A 23,302-nucleotide genomic window follows, 5' to 3' on the forward strand; every position below is an offset into this window, starting at 1 on the left:
TGCTAATCAGGTAAACGATACTGCTAAATAGCCGAGAACATCCTACAATATGACAGTAGGGAAACTTGTATTTATCCCGTGCAAATATCATGCCAGTAACCCCGTTGGAAGGATGTGGAGTGAGAGTTGCTGGGAGGAGTTTTATTGTACGCCGCCCAGAGCCACTGGGCTGAGATGGGCGGCCATATAAGATGGATGGATGGATGGATGGGATGAATTAAGGCGGTCTTCCCTAGCTTGCTGGAAAATAAGGGGGGTCCCGTCCCAGCACATCTGGTTGGAAAGGTTGCACTTATTTAAAGCATTTCTATATTGCCTGTCCCGATTAAAGGGCATCACATACAGTAAAGCAAGGGTGTAAAACCCATGAGGCACATCCTAGCATCTTAAGCTGCAGCAAAGCCACCACGTGTTTCATGCCAGGGGGAGAGGAAGAACGCGGATTCCCACCACCAAAAGGGGCCTCTTCTGACTGCATATTCCCTCGCATCTGCCTTGGGCCCGAACCTTGCGCAAGTTTCAGGGAAACCCAGGGTGCCCTTTCTGGTGGCCAACGGTGCTGCATCCCTTCCCAGGAAGAAGACAGAGGAAGGGAGGAGGGGGACGTGTTCCCATCTGTGAAGCAAAGTCTTGGTGAAACTGTGCCTCTCCCAAACTTCCTTGTACGTCTCCCTTACCAGAGGCTGTTGCTTTTGAAAAGAAGCTTAAAGGGGTGTAACTGAAACCTGGCTTGGCTCAGATCATGTCTTTGCGTTAAAAAGGGCCACCCAAGAGACAGAGATGGGGTGGCGCAGTTCTGTCTTCCTTTGGGCATCAGCATTTTAGGGGCAGGACAGGACTTCGGGCCCCTGGGCCACGAGGCCACCCCTCCCTCCCCAGTGGGGCGAAGGGAGGTCAGCCAGTCCCACGGACGGCCAGCAGCCGCGGCTTCTGTGCCACCAAAGGAAGCAGCCCACCGGCTAATTTACAAAGCAGCCCCTTTGTGTATACACAGGGCCCCCTTTTGATCAACGATGGCTTGTGCTAATGTTTCGGGCTGCGACGGATTTCCCGCAGCCGCTTTTGTCCCCTGAATGTATGCATGAGGGATGAGCTGCCCTGGCGTGCACACGCTCTGCGCGTTTGATTGATGTTCGCTTGGCTTGACTCGCGGGGTTGCTGGGAGCGGGGAGCCTCCCAGCCTGCAGCTTCCCCAAAGCTTCCTTGACGCGTCCTTTGTTTGCGCTCCAGCCCTTGCCACCCAGGCACCCTGATCCTCCCGGATTTGCTCTATTCCAGCATTTAATTCCTTTGCCAGACACAGTCGCCGATAATGGGGCGGGGGGGGGGGGTCTATGCCTGGTTGCGCCAAAGAGAGAGTTTTCAAACCCACCTTTACCATCTTACCCTCCTTGCTTGTTCAGATGAACTGTAGGAGCTTCAGAGGAGCAAGGACCCTGGCATTGGCCAGCCGGCACTTGCAGATGTGAAGTCCCAAGCGAATTCAGGACGTGCGCCTGCAATTCTCGCTTTTCCGTCACGAACAAGGCCAAGGCAGTCTTGTTTGCAGAGCCCTCCTGAGGCTTCGCTTGGTTCCTTAAATTTTGGTCTTGCGGCGCTTTTGAGAATCCTGTATTTTAATGTTGGTTATCAAGTGCACAGCTAGACACGTCCATGAAGTCACCGCTCCTTGAGCTTGATTCTAGGAAGACTCTTTGTTTTTACCATTGTGCTAAGCCAGGTTTTGTCTTAACCATGATTTGTGCATAAGCTACCGTGCAAGGGCTGCCTTCACGCAAAACAGTCCGCTGTAAACTGTGGCTTACAAGCCACAAGGACTGCCTTCACACGTCTTGTTAAACCGCAAATGAATCTCATTATGGTTTAGCATGATGCAAAACCAGCCATTAACTCACACAGGTTTGGCTCTGGCCCAGAATCACTAATGGCAGGGAAGTGTGTTGCTGTGTGTCTGTGTGCGTGCGTGCGTGCACTTCTGTGCGTGAGTGTGTAACCATGGAAAGATTTCAGGGCCAGCGCCTTCACGAGGGCATAAACTCACACTGCCCCTTGTGATGGAGGATTGTTCCACCGGTGAGCAAATTTTCACTGTTGTCTCCTTGCTCAGTAAAAGCACACAGGTGTCAGCTGGGGCTGGTGTTGTTGCCTTAAAAGCCAGGCAATAAGGAACCCTAAAAATCCCAGGTGACAGTGTGAGGTGACCAGTGAAGGCGCATGAAGCGTAAGCATTATTGTTTGAAATGGAGACTTTTTTGCACATTGGTAGATCATCCCAGCTAATCGCCTTTCACTAACCCACTTCGTATGCCGTAAGGGCAGCTTAGCAGGTCATCCCCGGATCATCAGACCAGCCCAGTTCTCAACCGACCCCTGCCTGGTGTTCTAACGTGGCACGTAAGAGGCAGTTCTGTCCATCGGGAACTTTGCCTTTCGCCTTTCCATGAGCTCGTGAGCGGGACCTGAGCAGATTATGGCTCTCTTTCCGTCTCGGGGCCCTACCACCCAACAGCGGGCCTTGCGGATTACTCGGAGTCCTCTTAAAATACCTGAGAAGGCTACCCGGTGCTGGTTCTTATGAGGCCGCGCGTTAATGATGCTCGTGTCCTCCAGTGCCTTCACTGTAGTGCGCATGAATGCGCACACGTGTATTCCCGCTCCTTCCTTCCGTCTACTCACTCTCCCCTCCATTCACCTCTCTCATCCCGGAAGAGCATGGGGTTGAGGTTTGGCAAGATGATTAGATCACGCAGGGGTTCAAAGAGAGAGCGAGACGCACACGCGCATGCTCCCATGGGCAATTGGCATGCTTGTTCCAACTTGTTGGCTTTCCAGAGGCTGGTTAGGACACCCCCAGCTCGCTTGCAACTTGAAAGAGTTGGTCCTTTTCCCCCCTCGCCGCTTGGAAAACGATGGGGTTTCAAAGCCAGACGCAGAGAGATGAAAACCACACGCCGGGCTTTAAAGCTCCATGTTACACCTGCTCGTTTGAATATGGTCTGTGCCCGCTTTTTGAACGTCAGCCAGATTCATCCCACGGTGGAATTACTGCGGATTTCTCTTGGCGGGCGCTTTTATTGCCTAATTATTCGAACATCGCTGTATATATAAAGTTTTTTAAAAAAGAGATTGCCTTCCTTTGCCTTTAGCATTGTGGGAAGAGCTTTGAGAATGAGATAAAGGGAAGGGTACTTTTTCAATCCCAGGTTATCGGCTCCCCCCCTTTTTCCTTTTTTAATTATCCATGGGTAGAATTAAACTTGGGGGGGTGGGATGTTCTCTTCCCCTGTGATGGTAATGCCGGCAGTTCAAAACAGTGGATATGAAACGCAGCTTTGAAAAAGAGGGCGGATGGGAGTCTTAAATGTACACTCCTCCTGGCCTTCCAACCCCGAGGCATTAGGAACTGGTTCTGCGAAATTTCTTTTTCTCACTGCCCCCTTTCGGTCCCCAAGGGTCTCCATGGCAGCTTGGGGGGGGTGCGTGTGAAAGTCTTCTGTGAGCCCAGCTCTGCCTCTGGTGCCCCCATGGATACATCCATGAAGCTTTCTTGGCAACAAAGTGGAAGTGGTGTGTCACTGCGTTCTTCCCAAGATATTTGCTCAACATCTCAGTCTCACCAACAGCTCTGGGGTCACTGACTGGTCTCCCATCTGCATATTAACCAGGTCAGACCCTACTTTAGCTTTTCAAGATCAGCCAAGATTGGCTAGGTGCTGCCATCTAGCTGGACTTCTCTAGAATAACAGCATGTTAATTAAACAAGGTCTGCTTCTGTGCTTTGAAACAGAAGGGGGCTTGGTTTAGGACGGGGGTATGTGTGCATTGATTTAACCATGGCTGTCCCTCTTCAGTTTGTAGTTCTTCACAGCCCCTTTCAGTGACAGTTGCGTACCCAGACAGCCTGCAATTCCTTTTAAATGGTGCACATCGCTCTTGGGTGCAAGATGGGAAAAGACAGGAGGCAGAATGTGGAAGAATCGTTTTGCCCATGAAACGTGGGTGTTTCACATTCAACCAGTTATCTTTTCCCTTCTCACATCAAACATAGTAATATTTTAGTAAAGAAACTACATACAGGCCGGGGAACCGGGCATTTTGTGTTTGTGTGCCCTTGGGTAGCTGCTATGCTGTTTGATTGAACTTTAAGTGCATTTTAGGAGGACTCATTCTCCAGGGGTTGATGGACTTACAGGTCCCCCAGTTCCTCCCACTGGGCATGGTGACTGGGAATTGCAGTTCAGCGACGCTTGTGGGGGCACAAGTTCCCACCCTTAAGGAAGACCGTTCCTTGTATTCTGAATCAAATCCATCCCCAAACATTTGCGAGAGTTCCTTCTGGGGTTGTGAATCCTCAGGTGGATCCCACCCCTGAGACATTTGGGGCCCAGGGATGTGTGAACACAAAAAGTATATGGGCACCACTATTTATTACAGTGTTTCTCTCAACCTCGGCAACTTTAACACTGATTTATTATTTTTAACGAACTAATGAAATGAATATTACTTTTTTAATACACTGCTTTGTTGTTGTCGTGATTCTGTGTTTTACTATTTTTGCAAGCCTTTTAGAGTCACCTGATTGAGGGGCATCCAAGTAACTCTAATAAAATAAATGCACTTGTATCTGCAGAAGACCCCGGTTTCAATCCCCAGCTAAAAAGCAAAAAAAAAAATTATTTTTTCTGTAAAAAAAAAAAAAAAGTAAAGTAGCAGGAAGTGGTGATAGGAAAACCCTCTGCTTATGTCCAGAAGGCAGCTTCCCGAGATGGCAGATAATTCTTGAATGGATGATCTGGGGCCGGCCAGCCCCCTGTACCCCTCTTTGCTCTGCCTGCCTCCCCTGATCCTCAGCATTCAGCTCCAGCAGCTTTGGTCTGGATCCTTTGAGCGCAAGAGCCGTCTTGGTGGATCGGGCCCTCCCCCCGTGCATTCTCTTACCCCAAAGACTCTTCCTTAAGCTTCTGTGCTGACCCTGCAATCCTGCTAATTCTCTTTTCCCAGGGAGAGCTGATCACCTTCTACTACTACTGGAAGAAAACCCCTGAAGCTGCGAGTTCCCGGGCTCACCGCAGGCATCGGCGACAGGCTGTGTTTCGGAGAATTAAAACCCGAACAGCATCCACGCCGGTTAACACTCCCTCCAGGCCCCCTTCAAGCGAATTCTGTAAGTAGGAAGCCGAGAGCAGGGGCCTCGATCCCTCTTTAGACGCACGGGGTAAAACAAGGCCGTGGTTTTCTCCACCCCCGACCGGACCCGGCTGGGAAACCAGAGTTCAAGCCCTTGGCTTTGCTCAGGCAATTGGTCCGTTATCCCTGCCGATGGGAAGAAAGAACTGGCTGTAGGGGGCTCACTTCAGCCCGTTCTAAATCTGTACTTCCTTCACTGAAAGAAAGAAAACCAAGTTTCTAGCCCTTATGGCTGCAGCATTATAGATTGGAGGGAACGTCAGGAAAACCTCGGTAGCCAAGGGGGTGACGGAATCAAGTTTGCAGAGGATCAGTGGGCAGAAAGGCAGGACCCTTCCCCACACAATTCAGTACCTCAATAGAAAACAAACATGCATTTCCTATGTACCCATTAGGATATAATCCAGACTACAAAGCTCAGCATTTCAAACGTGACAGTCAGACTTCCATTGCTGGCTAGTTTTCAGCCACAAACCGCACCCAGAAGCACCAAATACGAATAAATAAAAGTTGAAATGAAGTTCAGGAGCAAATTGCAAGTAGGACCCAGCCGTGGAGCCAGGATGCAAAAAAAAATAACCAAAAACCTCCCCCTCATTCCTTCACTCTCAAACAACAGATGGCTTTGAGCCCTCTGCTGGCAGATGGGGAACGTGAGAGGATGTGAAAAGTTTCCTGGAAACTTTCATTAAGGTTTCAGAACCACAAGAACAATGTAAATTCAGCCAAGAAACTAAACACAAGTCTCTGTCTTTATATAAATGCGATACTCCCCAGCTAGAGATTCGCCTTCCAGACCACGTTGTCCTGAATGGCCTGGAAGGGCGCTGACTTTAGGTGGGGGCCGGAGATGAAACCTCTCCCGTTCTCAGCAGACCCGTTTCCAGCCGCAGTGGCTCTCCCAGGACAGAAAGGCCCATCTGGGGAGCCGGGCTGCAGAAAGGTGGGAACGTCTTGCTTTCGAGCAGACCCGCCAACGCAGCTGGGGGTGTGAAAATCCACTGGGGTTTTGTAGGGGAAAAGTGTATGGGATGATTGGAGTCTTCCTCACTGTAGATGGACCCAGCAGGCACAGCTGGGGTTGAGGCGGGATTAGAAGGTGTTGGCACCAAAAAGGGTTCTCTTTCCACCCCTCGGCCTTTCCCCGGCACGTCTGATGATGCAGTTTCTGCCCGCTGTTCTGGATCTCCTGGTCTTCCAGTTGCCACAAAGTACTTTCTCTTCCTTCTTTTAAATAAACGGCTGTGCTTTTTCCCCTTGCTGGGTAGCCCCCCCCCCCCAAAAAAGACGGGAGGAAGAGATCCTGACTCGGTTTCTTCCTTTTGGTGCCCTCTTCCTCCCTCCCTCCCTCCCTCCCTCCCTCTCCCGATGCCCCCCTCTAATTCCTCCTAGTGGATTTGAGCTCGGCCAGCGAAGATGACTTTGACAGCGAGGACAGCGAGCAGGAGCTGAAGGGCTATGCCTGTCGCCACTGCTTCACCACCAGTACGTACGTTTAGGCGGGGTCCCCTCCCTTCTGCCCCTGCGCCCCCTGCAGCTGAGGCCCCCCTCCCTGTTTCGCGAGGGAGCCCCCAGCCGGGCTCCCCAAATTCCCAGCCAGCACAATCAGCTGGGACCCCCGGGGTCCCGGGCCTCATTCGTAGAGGCGTCTTAATCTGCCAGCGCTTCGCACTTGCTCCGGCTCTGTCCTTTGCAACAGCCCTGTGAGGCAGGCCGGCGCTCACCACTCCCTAAATCTGTGACTGTCCTCCTTTTCGCCCTTCTGGGGTTGATCACCATCATTTAAAACAACAACAACAACAACAACAACAGCCTCCAAGGACTGGCACCACGGGGGACGGGAGAACATCTTGCTCTGCACGGACTGCCGCATTCACTTCAAGAAGTACGGAGAGCTCCCTCCCATCGAGAAGCCGGTGGACCCACCCCCCTTTATGTTCAAGCCGGTCAAAGAGGAGGATGACGGCCTCAGCGGGAAGCACAGCATGAGGACGCGGAGGAGTCGTGGCTCGGTGAGTCCCTCGCAGGCCTGCCCTCTTTCGGTCGGGTGGGTTGGCAGAGCAGGATGCCCCAGCCCCGGGGCACATGCTCCTTCCGCAGGCTCGGCTCTTCTGGCTTCCCTGCTTCACCAGGGACTTGAGATCTTCCAGGTTCTCCGGGGAGTCCTGGGGCGGCCGTGTAGCCTCCTTTCTCCCCTCACGTGCGATGCTGAGGAATGGAAGGAGGCCACCGGGGGCACCTAGCGGGCGGAGGCCGTGGGACTGAGCTAGTCCTTCCCGTCTTCTCCCAAAGGGAGTCGGTCAGGACCCCACTGAGTCTGGACCCAGCCCTGAGCTGGCCGTACTTCGAACCGGTGGAGACTGAAGAGGCGCTTGACGGAAACAAGGCGGCTCTGAGAGGGAACGAGCCGGCTTCTTCGTGCGGCGGGTCCGGGCTAGGCCTCCCGGAAGCGGCCTTCAATCGCGCCTTTCTCTTTTCACTGGCAGATGTCTACGCTTCGCAGTGGTCGCAAGAAGCAGCCCGTCAGCCCAGATGGCAGGGCCTCGCCCATCAACGAGGACATCCGATCCAGCGGCCGTAACTCGCCCAGTGCAGCCAGCACGTCCAGCAACGACAGCAAGGCGGATTCGGTCAAGAAGTCCACCAAGGTATGTCGTGGTGGGAGTTCGCGGTCCCTCCTGGTAACTCCAGGGCTGGGGCAAGCTGAGGCGGAAGTCCAGCGTTCTTGCCGCTCTGAACTGGCAGGGATGGGCGGGTCTCAGGCAGACTTCCTCGGCCAGTTCGGCTTTGCTGAGGCTTCTGGGAGGGGGTGCCCGTGGAGGGAAACGCTATCCAGGCCTGCCCTCCAGACTGGGAAGGGCTGCTGGTTCCAGGTCATGGAGTCAGCATTTCCTGAAGTTAAAAGGAAGGGTCAGTTTGAAACAATTACTGTACTAGTCCAACGTGCTTGAACTCAGAAGGGATTGTGCCTCTTTTGGCATGGGCCTTCCTGAGCATTAAAAACTGAACAGAGGAGCCTTCTTAGCATCCCGCAGCTGGGAGAAGTGCATTATGGGAGAATACAGGACGGGGCCTTCTCTGCTGGGGCACCCGCGTTTCGGAAGGCTCTGTCCTGGAGGCCAGGCTGGCACCAGCGTCATCCGCCTTTCAGCCCTTGTTGAAAACTTGCTTTTCTTTTTACATCCAGGACTTGCGGACTGGCCCGCCTTGTGTTTTCCGAGGGCCCAAATCTCTGTCCCGTTATCGCTGTTGTTGTGTGTTTTAAAGTAAACAAGGGCGGTTGCAACTACTGTTGTTTTTAACGTTTCACCGTAATTCTTCCATGGATGGTATCTCTAGATATGAGATACACGCTCTTTCTATTTTAACCAGTTGGAAGAAATGCCCTGCATTTTGAAGGCAAATTCTCTGCTAGGAAGGAACGGGGTTGAAAATGAAAAGGACCGTATCGTAGCATCATCCTGTAAACACACCAGGCTCCCTGCTGCTGTGCTTCTTGCGGTTCTGGCCTCGGGTTGCAAAAATGGGCGATCGAAATGAATAAAGGGGAGATTAAGATTTCTCAGCTAAAGGGGGACACGACAGCGACAAAGCTGCATACAAATGAAAAATGTAGCGAGAACTTTTTCTCCATTGCGCAGAAGGTTCAAAATGTCCTGTTTGGGGGTGGGGGGGGCGTTCTTGGCCAGCATTTGTTGTGTAGGAGAACAGTGGGATTTGCCGCCACCGGATGCCTAATGGTTACAGTTGAGGTGGCTTCAGAGGCGAACTGGACAGATCCAGGATGGATGAGGTTCCCTTTCCTGAATCCCAGGCAGCCGATCTTAAAGTACAGCTTCTGGGGGTTGACAGCAGAAGAGGTCAGTCACCCTCCTGGCTGTGACTGTGAGCCTCCTAAACACCCTGCCCGCCTTTGGGCTGTTCAAGACGCTCCCACGTCCTTAGCCTCCGGTGACCTTCCATTGTGGAAGCACGTGGAAAAGCCTCGGGCTCAATCCTGCCCCATCCACGGCACGGTTCTCGTTCCGTCTCTCCATCCCGTGTTCCCTCTGCTACTTCAGGGAGATCCCTTGCGCTGTCAGCACTGAGTGCGGAGCCTTTGCGAGGCCCAACACCCAGCCAGCGCTAGCCCTGCCCCTTCCCTCTCATCATGTCGCTTTTCCTCGGTGGCAGAAGATCAAAGAAGAGGCTTCTTCCCCTCTCAAGAGCTCCAAGAGGCAGCGCGAAAAGGCAGCCTCCGACGGTGAGGAGCCCGACCGCATCAATGCCAAAAAGACAAAAACCCAGGTGAGTCCCTCGGAGAGCAGGCTGCTGGCGCTGGTCACAGGGGTTCAGTGGGGACCCTCTTGAAGCCAGGGCTAGGGAGGCCTTGGGTGGCCAGTCATCCTTCAGGGTGTGTGGACAGGCTGTGGTCCCTGGCTTTCCGGGGGTGGTTCAACGAGGTGGCCAGAGGAAGCCATGGGGGCCTCGGAGACCCACGTGGCCCAGCGTAGCTCCCCTCCGCCTCCACGGGGCTCGGCCAGGAGGGCTCTCTGCGGATCCGGTCCACTGCGTGCCCTCTGACGCCCAGCCCTCCTTCTGCCGCAGGAGATCAGCCGGCCCAACTCCCCCTCGGAGGGCGAAGGGGAGAGCTCCGACAGCCGCAGCGTGAACGACGAGGGCAGCAGCGACCCAAAGGACATCGATCAGGACAACCGGAGCACCTCGCCCAGCATCTCCAGCCCGCAGGACAACGAGAGCGACTCGGACTCCTCCGCCCAGCAGCAGTCCCTGCAGGCCCCCAATGGCCCGGCCCAGCCCGCGGGCCCCCTCCCCGCACAGCTGCCCCCGCTGCCAGCCGGCTCCGGCGCCCCCTCCTCCGCAGCCCCCCACGGGCCCCCCTCGGGCGCACAGCCCCCAGCCCCAGGCCTCCCGCACTCGCACATCCAGCAGGCCCCCTCTCTGCACCCGCCGAGGCTCCCTTCCCCTCACCCACCCCTGCAGCCGCTCACCGGCCCCCCCAGCCAGCCCCAGGGCCCGGCCCTCCCCCAGCCGCACCCCCAGCCGCCCCTCCACGGGCAGATGCAGGCCCTGCCGCACGGCCTCCAGGCGCAGCCGCTCCCACCTCACCCGTCCCCCGCACAGCCCTTCCCGCTCCCCCCCCAGGCCTCACCCGCCCCCCCCTCGGCCTCAGGGCCCCCTGCCGCCTCCTTGCAGGTGCCCGCCTCGTCCCCCATGTCCTCCCAGTGCCCCCGGGAGCAGCCCCTGCCCCCCGCCCCCCTGGCCATGCCCCACATCAAGCCCCCGCCCACCACTCCCATACCCCCCCTCCCCACGCCCCCGTCCCACAAGCACCTCTCGGGCCCCTCGCCCTTCTCCATGAACTCCAACCTGCCCCCGCCCCCCGCACTGAAGCCGCTGAGCTCCCTCTCGACCCACCACCCGCCCTCGGCGCACCCCCCTCCCCTGCAGCTGATGCCCCAGAGCCAGCCCCTGCAGCCGTCCCCAGCCCAGCCACCGGTCCTCACCCAGAGCCACCCAACCCCACCCCAGCCCCCTTTCGCCCAGCACCCGTTTGTTCCCGGGGGGCCACCCCCTGTCACGCCCCCCTCCTGCCCATCGACTTCCACGCCACCGTCTGTGCCGAGCGCCCCGACCCAGGGGGCCATGTCCGCCTCGGCCTGTGGCGGAAACGTCCCCGTGGTGACTGCCTGCGCGATCCCCTCGATCCAGATCAAGGAGGAGGTACCCGACGAGGCCGAGGAGCCCGAGAGCCCTCCTCCCCCTGCCAGGAGCCCCTCGCCAGAACCCACAGTGGTGGATACCCCGAGCCACGCCAGCCAGTCAGCTAGGTGAGAAGGCTCTCGTGGCAATTGTTTGGAGACGTAGAAACACCATTTTGGATCAGTCGCCCAAAAAGGGTGTCAGCTCATCCCAGGGAACCCCCGGTCCATAGCTGGGACATATGTAGATGTTTTGGGCAGGCTGGGGGGGTTTAGATGGGATATGGGCCTAGCCACTTGTGGGGTATTTGGGAAACCATGGTTAAAATGTGGCTTAGTGCATCATGCTGTAAAATCTCAGGTTCTTAAAGATCAAGACAGTCTGAACAATGCAGAATAAAAGAAATAAGTCCCCGATCATTTTTTCAACCAATGTTCTGCTGGAGGGGGAGGGTAGCTCAAAGATCCCATCATCTCTAGCCAGCATGATGGGTATTGTAGTTCCAAACATCTAATCACTTCCCTAGTATTGTATAACAGTCATGTGATCTAAGTTTAGAACAAGGGAAGCAAAGTATAGACCAGTATCCATCATGTAACAATATAATCAATTTCAGCATCCCAGCTCCCCCATAATAGGGGAAAGGTTAGCACAAGGCCTCTTTGGTTCAGAGAAATGTTCCTCCAAAACTTAATTTCAAAGTTAAGGAGGCAAGTCTAATACCTTGTCTTCTCCCCCATTTCTGGTTCTCATGTATTCCTGGCTCGTGCACGTTTTAGTTCTGTGAAAATCTCCCTTAATTTTCAGTCTCCCCCTGCTTTTTCTGTGCTGATGGCTTTACTTCCTCATCCCCCCCCCCACCTGACCTGCAGGTTTTACAAGCACCTGGACCGCGGCTACAACTCTTGTGCAAGGACGGATCTGTACTTCATGCCCCTGGCAGGCTCCAAGCTGGCGAAGAAGCGGGAAGAGGCGATTGAGAAGGCGAAGCGCGAAGCTGAGCAGAAAGCCAGAGAAGAGAGGGAACGGGAAAAAGAGAAGGAAAAGGAGAGGGAACGAGAACGGGAGCGGGAGAGAGAGGCCGAAAGGGCGGCGGTAGGTTTGCCGGTCTGCGAAGGTGGGGTGGTGGGACGGGGGGCCGAATCAGGCTCAGAAGGGAAGGGAGACTCCGTTTCTCCAGGGCAAAGATCTCCTGCATAGAAGTGTGGAGCAGAAGAGGAATGCTCAGGAAGGGGGTTGTCTAGAAGAATAGCTCCTCAGGATTTCTTGGGATGCACATAACTCCACCCCGCCAGTTTATAGGAGTCCATCCTGCCCAAGAGCTGAGCTTGCAGACCGTGCAAGGTCATACGTGGGCTGGTCTGAACCCAGTCGTCGTGACCTGGAAATCATGTTTGGGTGGGTGGGTGGACAGACAGACACAACCGGTTCACTTAGTGACTCGGCCACAGCTTAATGCGAGGTAGAGATTCAGAAGAGATCGGTCGCTCCAGCAGAGGTTCCCAAGGATGCGGCTACAGTCATGAACGGGGCGGTGTGCTTTGAGACCTCCACTGCCTGCCTTGCTGCAGGCGACAGGTTTTCCTCTCGATCCCCTCGTTGTTTCCTTGGCCAGCACACTCCAGGATCTTGCCTGTCCCCTCCAGGGAAGGAGAACGCAGGCTGGCTCAGGAGGATGCCCCACGCGAGCAGCGTGTGGGTTTTCCGGACCCCAGACGAGGCAGGCGTTCACGTGTCCACTCGGCTCTGAAGCCCTGGTGTAGTCAGTCCCTCCCCTGGCAGGAGAATTGGGGGAGTGGAAAGTGCTCGGACTGGTTTCCTGGAGTCCTCTCTAAATGCCTCCCTTTCCTCCTCTCTCCGAAATAGCAGAAAGCGTCCAGTTCCTCCCACGATGGGCGTCTCGGGGAATCTCAGCTGAGTGGGCCGGCACACATGAGGCCGTCCTTCGAGCCGCCCCCCACCACCATCGCGGCCGTCCCCCCATACATCGGGCCGGACACCCCAGCCCTACGGACGCTCAGCGAGTACGCGCGTCCTCACGTCATGTCCCCCACCAACCGGAACCACCCCTTCTTCGTCCCCCTCAATCCCACCGACCCGCTCTTGGCCTACCACATGCCGGGTCTCTACAACGTGGACCCCACCATCCGGGAGCGGGAGCTGCGGGAGCGGGAGCTGCGGGAGCGGGAGATCCGGGAGCGGGAACTGCGGGAGAGGATGAAGCCGGGTTTCGAGGTGAAGCCTCCCGAACTCGACGCCCTTCACCCGGCCACCAACCCCATGGAGCACTTTGCCCGTCACGGCGCCCTCACCATTCCCCCGACAGCCGGCCCGCACCCCTTTGCTTCCTTCCACCCTGGGCTTAACCCCCTGGAGAGGGAGAGACTCGCTTTGGCGGGCCCTCAGTTACGGCCCGAAATGAGCTACCCGGACAGACTGGCAGCCGAGAGGATACATGCCGAGCGCATGGCGTCCCTCACCAACGACCCCTTGGCCAGGCTCCAGATGTTCAACGTGACACCCCATCACCACCAACATTCCCACATACACTCGCATCTGCACCTTCACCAGCAGGACCCGCTACATCAAGGTGAGACTCGACCTGCGCCATCCCTCGGCCGAGTTCGAAGACAATCCCAGGGTGAGGGCCCTTCTTGGTGGGCAGAGCTCCATCTCCCTGCCAGGAGAACTGTAGCCCCTCAGGACGAGCTGGGTTGGAACATTTCTCCTAGTGCCTTAGATTTGATATTTAAGGGAATCCCTTTCAGACTTGGGTTGAAAATGCTGGCTCCCACTCACCTCCCCAGGAGACATTTTCCTAACATTTTCTTCCTTCCTATCTCAGTCCAGCTCTAACGAGGGACAGTGGGATCCAGGAGACACCCTGGGCCCCCATAAGCCCTGGGATTTATCAGGGCTGTGGGCTAAACCAAGCGAGGCCATTCCCCCATTTTTTGCCAAGAACACTCCACAGATGTGTCTGTGGCATCCTCTGGAGTTGACCTCAACGCAGAGAGACTTTATTTTACCCACTGGGGAAGCTGGCCCAAAGTTTGGGGGGCAAATGAGAAAAGCCCTAACCCAGGAATGCTGGACGCGGGAGCAAAGGAGGGAGCAGAAAGCCCTTTTCACATGTAAATCCCTTCAGACAGTTTTGCTCAGTGCTTTTCAAGGCTGCGCAAGGCTTACCTTTCTGCATTGGCATCCCCTGAGCAAATCTCTCCACACCAGGAGGGCGGCGGTGGTTAAACCCTGAGGCCAGAAATGAGGTTGAAAGAGCAGCAGGGTTCTTCGGTCCCATCCTGTCCCTGCAGATGGCTTCTGCAGGAGTAGGGGCACTAAGCTCCAAGGACGTGCATGTCCATGGAGGGGACTTCTCAGTGCAAGGTCCTGGTTTGGGGGGCATTGGGAGAGCCCCTCTGGTCGTGGAAGGATGGTGGTTAACGGGATCTGTGGTGGTGCATCCCCTTGCGGGAACGGCCAGCCCAAGACTTCCAGAGAAAGGCTAATATTTCAGACCTGTTGGCTGAGCTAGACGAGAACGGCGCTCCCAACATCAGCCAAACCAGGGAAGGCTGCCCTGGTTTGACAGCTTGCCTCGAAAAATTGTACAGCCCCTTGCCCGTGGCAATGGGACCAAAGACAGACCCTGAGCAGGACCCAGAGGCTTGAACCCCAGGTGCATGCTACCTCTGAGTGGAGTTGGAGAGATTCTGAAACGGGGATTCATCAGCAACTGAGGATGCAACTGTGCCCGTGGAAGGAGCTGGCACAGGTGGCATTGCTTCAGCAGGCAGAAGCTTCGGTTTCAGGGTTCTCCTTAAGGCAGCAGCTTCTTTATCACCGCAAGATGTTCTCCATTAGCATTCTGGAGAAGACGCCTGCCGGGAGATACTCAGCTGGAAGAGTGTCTCAGCAGAGGGGTTCCTGGTCTCACCGGTCCAATTTTTTTTCCACTTGCTGGAAAATCCAAAGAGGACTTTTCAGAAGTGGCCCTCAGGCCTCGCTTAGCTTGTGGCTCACCAGGAATCCACTTGCAATTGGTCCCCGCAGCCCTATAGCATGCAAATGGATATCCTTGAGAAAAAAGTGCCATTCTCCTAGCTCAGCCAGGGCCAATCCATCTGGCTCTTGCGAGGGGTTCCTGTGTTCTCCTGCATTGTGCGTTGAGCTTGCTGAAGCTTTGAGAAGCGGAATGGAATTGTTGGTGAAGAAGCGGAAGCAAAATTATAGCAAGGGGTCTGTTAGCGTGTCCCCTTCCGTCAAAATTCTTTTCGCCCTTTCTCGAGGGGGACGTTCCTTGTACCTCTTTGTTTTTGTTTCCAGCCATTAAGGACCATTTGACACACAGCTGTCACCTCAGACTTGCCAGGCAGGGAAGTAGGACAGGACTTTTCGGCAGGGGGAGAGGGGCTGCTGATCAATATTGGTTATGCTGGGTTGTATCAGCCCAGCTGCTGCTGATGATTTTGATCTCTGAATGAAATCAGGGTTTCTAAGCAGGTGGTCATTCCCCCCCACACACACACTTGCTTTCTCCCGCCCCCCTGGCCTCTTCCCCTTTGCAGGCTCAGCAGGACCCGTTCACCCCCTCGTGGATCCCCTGGCCGCTGGACCGCACCTGGCACGTTTCCCCTACCCTCCCGGCACCATCCCGAACCCGTTGCTAGGACAGCCCTCCCACGAGCACGAAATGCTGCGGCATCCGGTGTTCGGTGAGTCACAGGAAGCCGTGCTTGGGTGAGCTGCGGAAATGCAACGGGCTGGGCTCACCGTGGTTTGCGTGCTGCAGCTGCCAAGTTCACACAACACACTTGGCCCCTATCAGAACAGCCACGTCACGGGCCAGTGCAGTGGGTGGGCAGCGGAAGAGACAGCTAAAGTCCCACCTGGGTGAGAGTGGGTTTCCCGACAAGGCCGGCCTGGTGCCTCTGGGACGCCCGCCATTGGGACGCAGAGGAAGCTCTTGCGTTTCCCAGTGGAAACGCTGCCGGGTTGTGGTTGCTGATGGACACTGATAGGCAGGGGCCACCTCTTGTGGGTCCGACACACTCCCCGCCGCTTGCGGCTGTCTCCCGGACACCAGCGTTTTGTTCTGTGTGGGGAATTAAGAGTCGGCTGGCCCAGCGGGGAACTCACTAGCAGCAAGGCCAGCCGCCCCTCCCTCCACGCCCCTCGTAGCTCTCAGCATCAAGATCGGGGGCCCGTTGCCGGCTCGCCACTGGAGAGCAAGACACCTGTCCCTGTTTCCCCCAGGTGCCCCCTACCCGCGGGACCTCCCTGGCGCCATTCCTCCTCCCATGTCAGCGGCCCACCAGTTGCAGGCCATGCACGCCCAGTCGGCAGAGCTTCAGCGCCTCGCGATGGAGCAGCAGTGGCTTCACGGGCACCCCCACATCCACGGGGGGCACCTTCCCAGCCAAGAAGACTACTACAGGTAAGGGGACACATCTGGACGCACGTCTGGGAGCCCGCCGGCTCTTCAAGAAACAGGCTCGCCGGCTCAGTTCTTACTCCCTGCTTTTCCCTTTCCAGCCGCCTGAAGAAAGAGGGCGACAAGCAGTTGTAACACCTTATTTATTTGTAACGCTGACTACTCAAGATCCCAGTCCTCGGGGAGGAACGGAACGTGCTGATCTCGAGAACTGCCAAAAAGCAAAAGGATTCTCTGCTGCGGAGAACGTTCTCTAGGCCACACGGAAAGCACCCACCCACCGCCCACCCGCCCACCCGCCAGAAAGCCCGGCATCTTGAGACGTTCATCGGTGCATATGTTATATAGCCTTCATTTGTAGAAAAGATTTCTCAAGACCAGTTCAGGAGTCTCCTTTGCATGACTAAACCTGTTAAAAAGCCTTTTTTTTTTTTTTTTGGAGGGGGGGAGAGGAAAAACGAAACGAAAACAAAACCACCAGAGGAATTATTCAAACAGTTTCCTCGCGCAATCTTGGGACAATGGTTTGGTATGTTTTGGGGCGTTGGTTTTATTTTTTCATTTTGAGTAGGTGCTAGTTTCAGGTTCCAACCTCTAATACAAGCCACTGTGCATAAAAAGTATATTCAGTTTATATATATACTTTAAAAAAAAACAAGAATTGCAAGTAGGTGGCTTAACAACCTCTGAAAATCCAAGTGCTATAATAAGAATTTTAAAAGAAAATCTACTTTTATTTTAATACACGGTAGGCAAACTTCATAATTTTAAAGAGAGCTTTGCAGCATGGCTTTTTAAGTCTGTAAATAACTTTTTGGGGCTAGGGGTTAAAAAGATGATTATAATTTCCATGAATTCCTGATTATTATTATTATTTTTTGCCTCTTCCCCACCCCCTGCTCCTCATCAGTAACTTCGTAAAATCATTACTTCTTAACCTGGTGTTCACAAGAATATAGACTTGATTTTTTAATATAAGAGGAATATATATATAAGCAGCCCTTTGATTAAAGAGCAGGGGGCTGGTGATTTCAGAATGGCTGGTAGAAGCCTGAGCATTAAAGGGAGTTGCAGGGATAATGTTTAAAAAAAAAAAACACAGTTGTTTTTTGCACACACGTTACGTGTGCAAGTTTTTATTTAATTATTTTTGTTCCACAAACATCCTACTCGTTCTCCATCCAGTGGCTGGTTGTGTTACAAAGCAGGTACATATTCAACAGTATAGATTTGCTGTGTTCCTGCTTGAGTAGATCACATAAATCACAGGGGCGTGCACCCCTACACACTCTTTTCTTGGGGGGGGAAAAAGGGAGGGGGGAGATCACAATCTAGGAATATTTAAGTTGTTTTTGACCATAAGCCCCACTCGCTCAGTGCCGGGGCGAGTGGGTTTGGGCTCACGACGGGTGGGGGCGAGTGGGGGATAACCTGAGCCGGTGCATAAATTAGGTCTCAGTATTTTGAGAAAAGCTAAAGGGTTGCAGAGCGGCAGGTTTTCGAACCGGTTGTGATAAAAAACACGGCCCTCTCCTTCGGTGGCTTGGCTTTAATAAGCCAGGTATTGGCAGATCCTTCTGCGCTGGCTGTAAATATGATTTTAAGCAGTCCGTGGTCTTCCCTCAAGGGCACAGTTGTGCGGGAAGACCCCCCCTCTCTGCCCCCCTCCAGCCCCAGTCCACCCTGGGGCTTCTCTTGGGAAGAGGAACAAAACCAGGATCGATGGGATGTGTAACTCCCACCCCCCCACCCCCCGTGGCAACACTCAGGAACTGCCCTGCTTGGCCAGAACAGCTGCCTTTCCACAAGGACGTAACGCCAGCACCCAAACCAGGCTGCCTGGCCACTGGTGGGACCGCACTGTGAGCCCTGACCCTTCCCACGGTTACGTTAGGCAAGCTTTTAAATGGGGTGGGGGGAACGCAAAGTAGACTGGAGCGTGTGCAATGTTGCCGGACACATTTCCTTTTAGTTGCATCTATCAGAAGCCTTTGCTGTCCTGTGTCTGCCCCCGCCCCCTTCTTATTTTGGGGGGAAAGCCAAGGTTTCTGATGTAAAAAAAAAAATAAAAACCACCGTCTTGTACTTCTTTCTCAGGACCCTCCCTATCATTCAGAATCCCCTTCCGGGCAATTTCTCATTTGTAGCCCAACGCTGACCTGCATCTCAGTTTCACAGGACGGATTTGGCTCGGCCCTTTTTGATTTGCCCGTGTAGTCGGCTTTTCGCTGCAATTACAGAAACCTCGAGGGGCGATCTCGCCCAGCCTGGAATTAAGCCTCGACAGCCAGTTGGATCAGCGCTGGGTCTGCCTTGAAACCAGCCTTGGGGGGAAAGAGTTGGATTGAGGAGCGTGGAAAACATTTTTGCAAGTCAGGTGCAAAAAGAAAATAAAGGTTTCCCCACCGCCACCAACTAGGAAGATAAGGCTAAAAAGAAGTGGAATCTTGAAAGGTTCAGCCAGTATTTCTGGAGTGTAAAACACTAAAAAGCAGAGTAGCCTCCCATTGTGATCACCTTTCTTCCATCTCCTGTTCATTTGCACAAGAGGAGGAAAATGTCTAATTTCAGCAGGTTTCACCTCTCTCAAAGGAAGGTGGGGGACTTCAGTCTTCAGGGATCTGCCCAAGCCAAGGCCCCCTTTTGGGAAGCGCAGACAGCAGAAATGCCTTCTTGAGTCAAAGGTACCCACCTGTTTAACCCCCACCCTCCATTTATTTGCAGTTTTCCGGTTAATATTCTGAGTCATTCCAGGTGGGGGAATAACCTTTAACTACAGTGTTACTTCTTCTATCACCTTCCTCGGTTGGGATCGCCCAATTTTTTTGCGGTTATCTTTTTACAGAACATTTTTTTAAAACACTTCTTCTTCTTTCTCACTCTGATCCCACCCACCCCTTTTTGGTGGATTTTTTGTTTTCACTGACCTGTCTCTTGTTCAGTGTTGTCATGGTTCGAGCTCTACCTTCCGACAGCTACGTTTATATATATCTTGAGGGTTAGTGTATATATGAGTAGTTGGCCATGGGAAAACACAGTGTAAAGCAGACTAGAAAACCCAGAAGTTGTGAATTCTGTGTTCTCTCCATTTGAGTATTTTGTAATTTTTTTGAAATATTTGTGGACATAAATAAAAACCAAGCTACACTACCTGCCGCTGCATTTTCTTTGTCCGCGTGCACGGGGGCGGGCGTGCGAGTCCGTGCAAGCGAGGGCACGAGCGGAGAGACCCCCCCGTCTGCGTGGAGGGCGTTGCCACTTCCGATGCACGCCTGCTCCGTTCGCCGTGGAGCAGCAGGCCTGCAGCGAGGTAAGACAAAACAGGTCTTCCGCTGGCAATTACTTTGCACCCTCAAAAGGCACCGTGAAAATAATAACCCCCGGGATGCTCAGAGCGCCGTTTGGAGATCCATTGGGAAGGGCGTGGGAGGTCTCGGGCTGCCCCTTCGGCCCCAAAATCCGCTGCAGGTGGCGGCTCGTCCACACCACGAGCGTTGATGGGGGCCTGTCTGCGTGGATGTTTGAAATGTGGAAGACCTCTGCTCTCAAGGAGTTTGCACTCTCCAGTACTGATTTTTTTTTGAAGAAAGCATTGCAGTGGGAAGGGGCTAGAGGGCCGGCGCAGGGCCTCCCCTCCCAAATGGCGGCTGATGGTGATAAAAATAGTAATACCCGGAGCATGGCGTTTAAGTTGCCCAGACCCAGACCCTGTAATGCTGCTGCCTTGAAGGAGCGTCGCTCCCCTGGCTTCAGCCTCCCTGCAGGCTAGGGACTATGCCCCCCATAAGCCCCAGCTGCCCTGAAACCCAAAGGCCGCTCGGCCCACGCTGCCTCCAGGGCCGGCCCCGCCCCTCCCCAGGTGCCCACAGGTGCAGCTCGTCTGGCTGACGATGGGCAGGCGCCAAACGCCTCAGGCCTCCCGGGCTGCCATTTTGGCCCCCGAAGGGCCTCTGTGGCCCCTGCTCCCTCAGGTCTGCCTTCGGATGTCTCTCTGGGTACGTGATGCGCAGACTCCCCTCCGCTCGGCCCGGAAAGGTGTGTGCCTTCTGCCCCCAAAGGGGCCCGGGGGGGACCCCTCCTCACAGTTCCTCCTCACAACCCTGCAGGGTTTGCTGCGGCCTGGTCCCCAGGGAGGAGGCCTCAGGCCTCGAGGCAGCTTGGAACGCACAGGGGGCTGCTGGGGGTTTAACCATGAGGGCTGGCGACTTGACGGGGGCTGTGAACCTGGCTTAGGGCTTGGCGCTGGCGGGCCGTTTGTGCAGCCACCAGCGGGGTCGAAAGAGGAGACGGGGAGGGAGGGAGCTGCGTGCTGGCGGCTTACTAGGCCTCGGAGCCAGCAGCCTGCGGTTGTCTCTCTCTCTACTTTGCCCGGCAAAAGGTCCCACGGGGCCGGCCTCCCCGTTCAGCCGTCTGCTGCTCCAGCAGAAAGCAAGGAAGCCCCTGGGGGACCCCCTCCCCCAAGTAATGGTGGCTGCGTGGGTCCCGTCCTTGTGAGGGCACACGTGCTCCCTTCCTTCCAGCAACAGACAGGGAAGGAAGGAAGGAAGGGCCCTACTTAACCCATCTAAAAAGATGGTTCAGCCCTGCCCCAAATGGCTAATCCACGAATTCTTACCCCGATTCACAGCTAATAAGTCCCAGAAGGAAGCAGCTTTAGCTCATCTTGTACATTGACAATAGGTTCAGATTTTATTTACTTATTTATTTAATATCCTGGCTTTATCGTTTTTACAAATCGCTCAAGGTGGGGAACATCCCTAATGCTCCTTCCTCCTCCTATTTTCCCCTGAGAGGAAGGGACTGGCCCAAGGTCACCCAGCCGGCTATCGTGCCTAAGACAGGACTGGAACTCGGCCTCCTGGCTTCTAGCCCGTTGCCGTAACCACTTGACCAAACTGGCTCTTTTTCCTGATGTTCTCCCCTGCACCCCCCGCCAGCACTGGAAACAGCCCCCCCAATCATTTTAACCAGGGTTTCTCAACCAGGGTTCCATGGCACCCTCGGGTTCCACGAGAGGTCCCTGGGGGTTCCCTGGGAGCTCACGGTTTATTTAACAAAATATTTCAAATTCAGGCAACTTCGCATTCAAGAGGTAAGTTTCATTCTTTATTTTCAGTTTAAGAACACTGTCAATGCATCTATACAGGCCTACCCATGAAACGAATATAATAACTTTGCAACTTCTGGCCTAGATTTGAGCCTGAATGTGCAGAGGTTCCCCGAGGCCTGAAAAATATCTCAAGGGTTCCTCCAGGGTCAAAAAGTTGAGAAAGGCTGGTTGTATTTTAACTATATATGTTGAAATTGAATACAATTCTTATTTTTTTTTAAAAATTGAGAAAGCCTGGTTTTCACCAACCAGGAAAACTCCCTCACGCCTTTAACAGGCTCTTGGGCGCATGATGAAGACCCGCCACGGCGTTTCCCCTTCATGCAACGAAGCACGCCCGACACAATGCCAGTAAGGCAGAGAGGGCAATAGGGTAGGCCCATCTGCCCATCTGGGTGGGCTCCCCAACTCCTTTCTCAGTGAATTCCCGCTAGCCTTGCTACCAGTTAACCACACTGGTTTTGCGCAGTTCAGTCCTCGCTTTCCGTCCAAAGCGCTGGGATATTCCTAGACCTAAAAGGCTGTGTGCATTTGTGCTTGTGGTTTTCACACACACACACACACACACACACACACACATCCACGGGAGCAAAATGCGATCAACCTGCATTGAACGGCTCCCCGGTTGCTTCTCAAGGCCCCAATTCTGCGGTCTAAGGGAGGTGCCCCCCCTTGCCCTCCCCAGGATGCCTTTGTTTAATTGCATGGCTGGTGGTTTATTTAGTTTATAAATCTTGGGCACCAAAACATTGTGGGATGAGCAGATCTAATTGCGGCTTCTCTTTCTCTCCTCTCTCCTGTTCCTTTTCTGTATATTCCACAGCTGGAAGTGACACCGAGGTTCGAATTTTCTATCTGCGGCTGCACATATCCTTCATCTAAATGTAAATGCTGCCCCCTTTCCTCCAGCTGACACCTGTCCCCCCCTTCCCCGTGAGAGAAGATAGAAGGTAATCAATTTCTATTCATCTCAACCCAAGGCTTTGTCTTAATTCTGATTTTAAAAGTATCATTCACAGAGGGCAGACGCCACATTTGTCTTGGGCAGAAAAGAGTGGCGGGTCAAAAGAGGTCATCCAGCCCAACCCTCTCCAATGTATAACGAGAGGGCACATATCTGCATGTGCTGATGTTTGGGCTGGGAGGGTGATGGTTTTTAACGTTGCTTTTGCTACGGCAAGTTGAGAATGATCTCTGCGACCTCGCACGTTTTATCTGGATGGTTGGCATCATTAGCTGGCCTGAACATTGGAGACATTGCTGCGAGATGGGCTGTGATATCAGTCGTGTAAGTTTTAATAAACACATAAAAGTGGTGGCTCCAAGAGGAAAGCAGCATAAAGAAGGCTGGGTTTAAAGACAAAATGGTCTTAAGATTTGGGAAGAGCACTAGGGAAGATTTCTGAATTGTGAGAGCAGTTGTACAATGGGACCATTCGTCTAAGGAACAGACGCATCCACACAAAGGCAGGACAGCCATTTGTTGGGGACACCCTAATATGTAGGCCGAACCTATTTCCTTGAGACAAAAACGGGGCATTGGGATGGCAAAACGGGGCAGGGCTGGGCAATGGGCTGGATCGGCAGGCAGGAACGTCTCCGGTTTTCTCAGGCTGGGAATCATCGGATTCCTTCGTTTGCGAGAGGCAAGGCTGGGCCGGAGAGTCTAGGGAACGCTTGTCCCCGACAAGCCGTTCCTCCTCTGGCTGTGCTTTTACGTTCTTTTCTTCCCGCCGTTTCAAGGCAGGAGCCAGTCGGCTCGCCCTCTGATCACCGCCTATCAGCCGATCCTGTTTTTTCCTTTTTAGGTTTCCCACCGGGTTGAGCTCTGCGGCTTTTTTCCCGCCGTTTCTGCTGAGCTCCCCCTC

At 54.2% G+C, this 23,302-nt stretch overlaps 1 protein-coding gene across 4 annotated transcripts in view; it reads left to right on the forward strand.

Annotated features, from left to right (window-relative positions):
* RERE (arginine-glutamic acid dipeptide repeats) overlaps positions 1-19,474 on the forward strand; it is a 223,521-nt gene extending 204,047 nt beyond the window's left edge. For 2 of the 4 annotated variants that reach the window (XM_063317557.1, XM_063317561.1), the window contains 11 exons: positions 5,002-5,164; positions 6,580-6,672; positions 7,000-7,199; positions 7,674-7,835; positions 9,361-9,474; positions 9,775-11,018; positions 11,763-11,985; positions 12,757-13,480; positions 15,459-15,605; positions 16,147-16,327; positions 16,426-19,474. In XM_063317557.1, coding sequence (XP_063173627.1) covers positions 5,002-5,164; positions 6,580-6,672; positions 7,000-7,199; positions 7,674-7,835; positions 9,361-9,474; positions 9,775-11,018; positions 11,763-11,985; positions 12,757-13,480; positions 15,459-15,605; positions 16,147-16,327; positions 16,426-16,459 — 3,285 coding nt within the window. In that variant the 3' untranslated portion in view covers positions 16,460-19,474. The remainder of the gene's footprint in view (positions 1-5,001; positions 5,165-6,579; positions 6,673-6,999; positions 7,200-7,673; positions 7,836-9,360; positions 9,475-9,774; positions 11,019-11,762; positions 11,986-12,756; positions 13,481-15,458; positions 15,606-16,146; positions 16,328-16,425) is intronic. The other 2 variants (XM_063317558.1, XM_063317559.1) reach the window with 2 other exon arrangements.
* The last annotated feature ends 3,828 nt before the right edge of the window (positions 19,475-23,302 follow it).

Source organism: Candoia aspera, chromosome 18, assembly GCF_035149785.1.
Source record: "Candoia aspera isolate rCanAsp1 chromosome 18, rCanAsp1.hap2, whole genome shotgun sequence".
Taxonomy (NCBI): Eukaryota; Metazoa; Chordata; class Lepidosauria; order Squamata; family Boidae; genus Candoia; species Candoia aspera.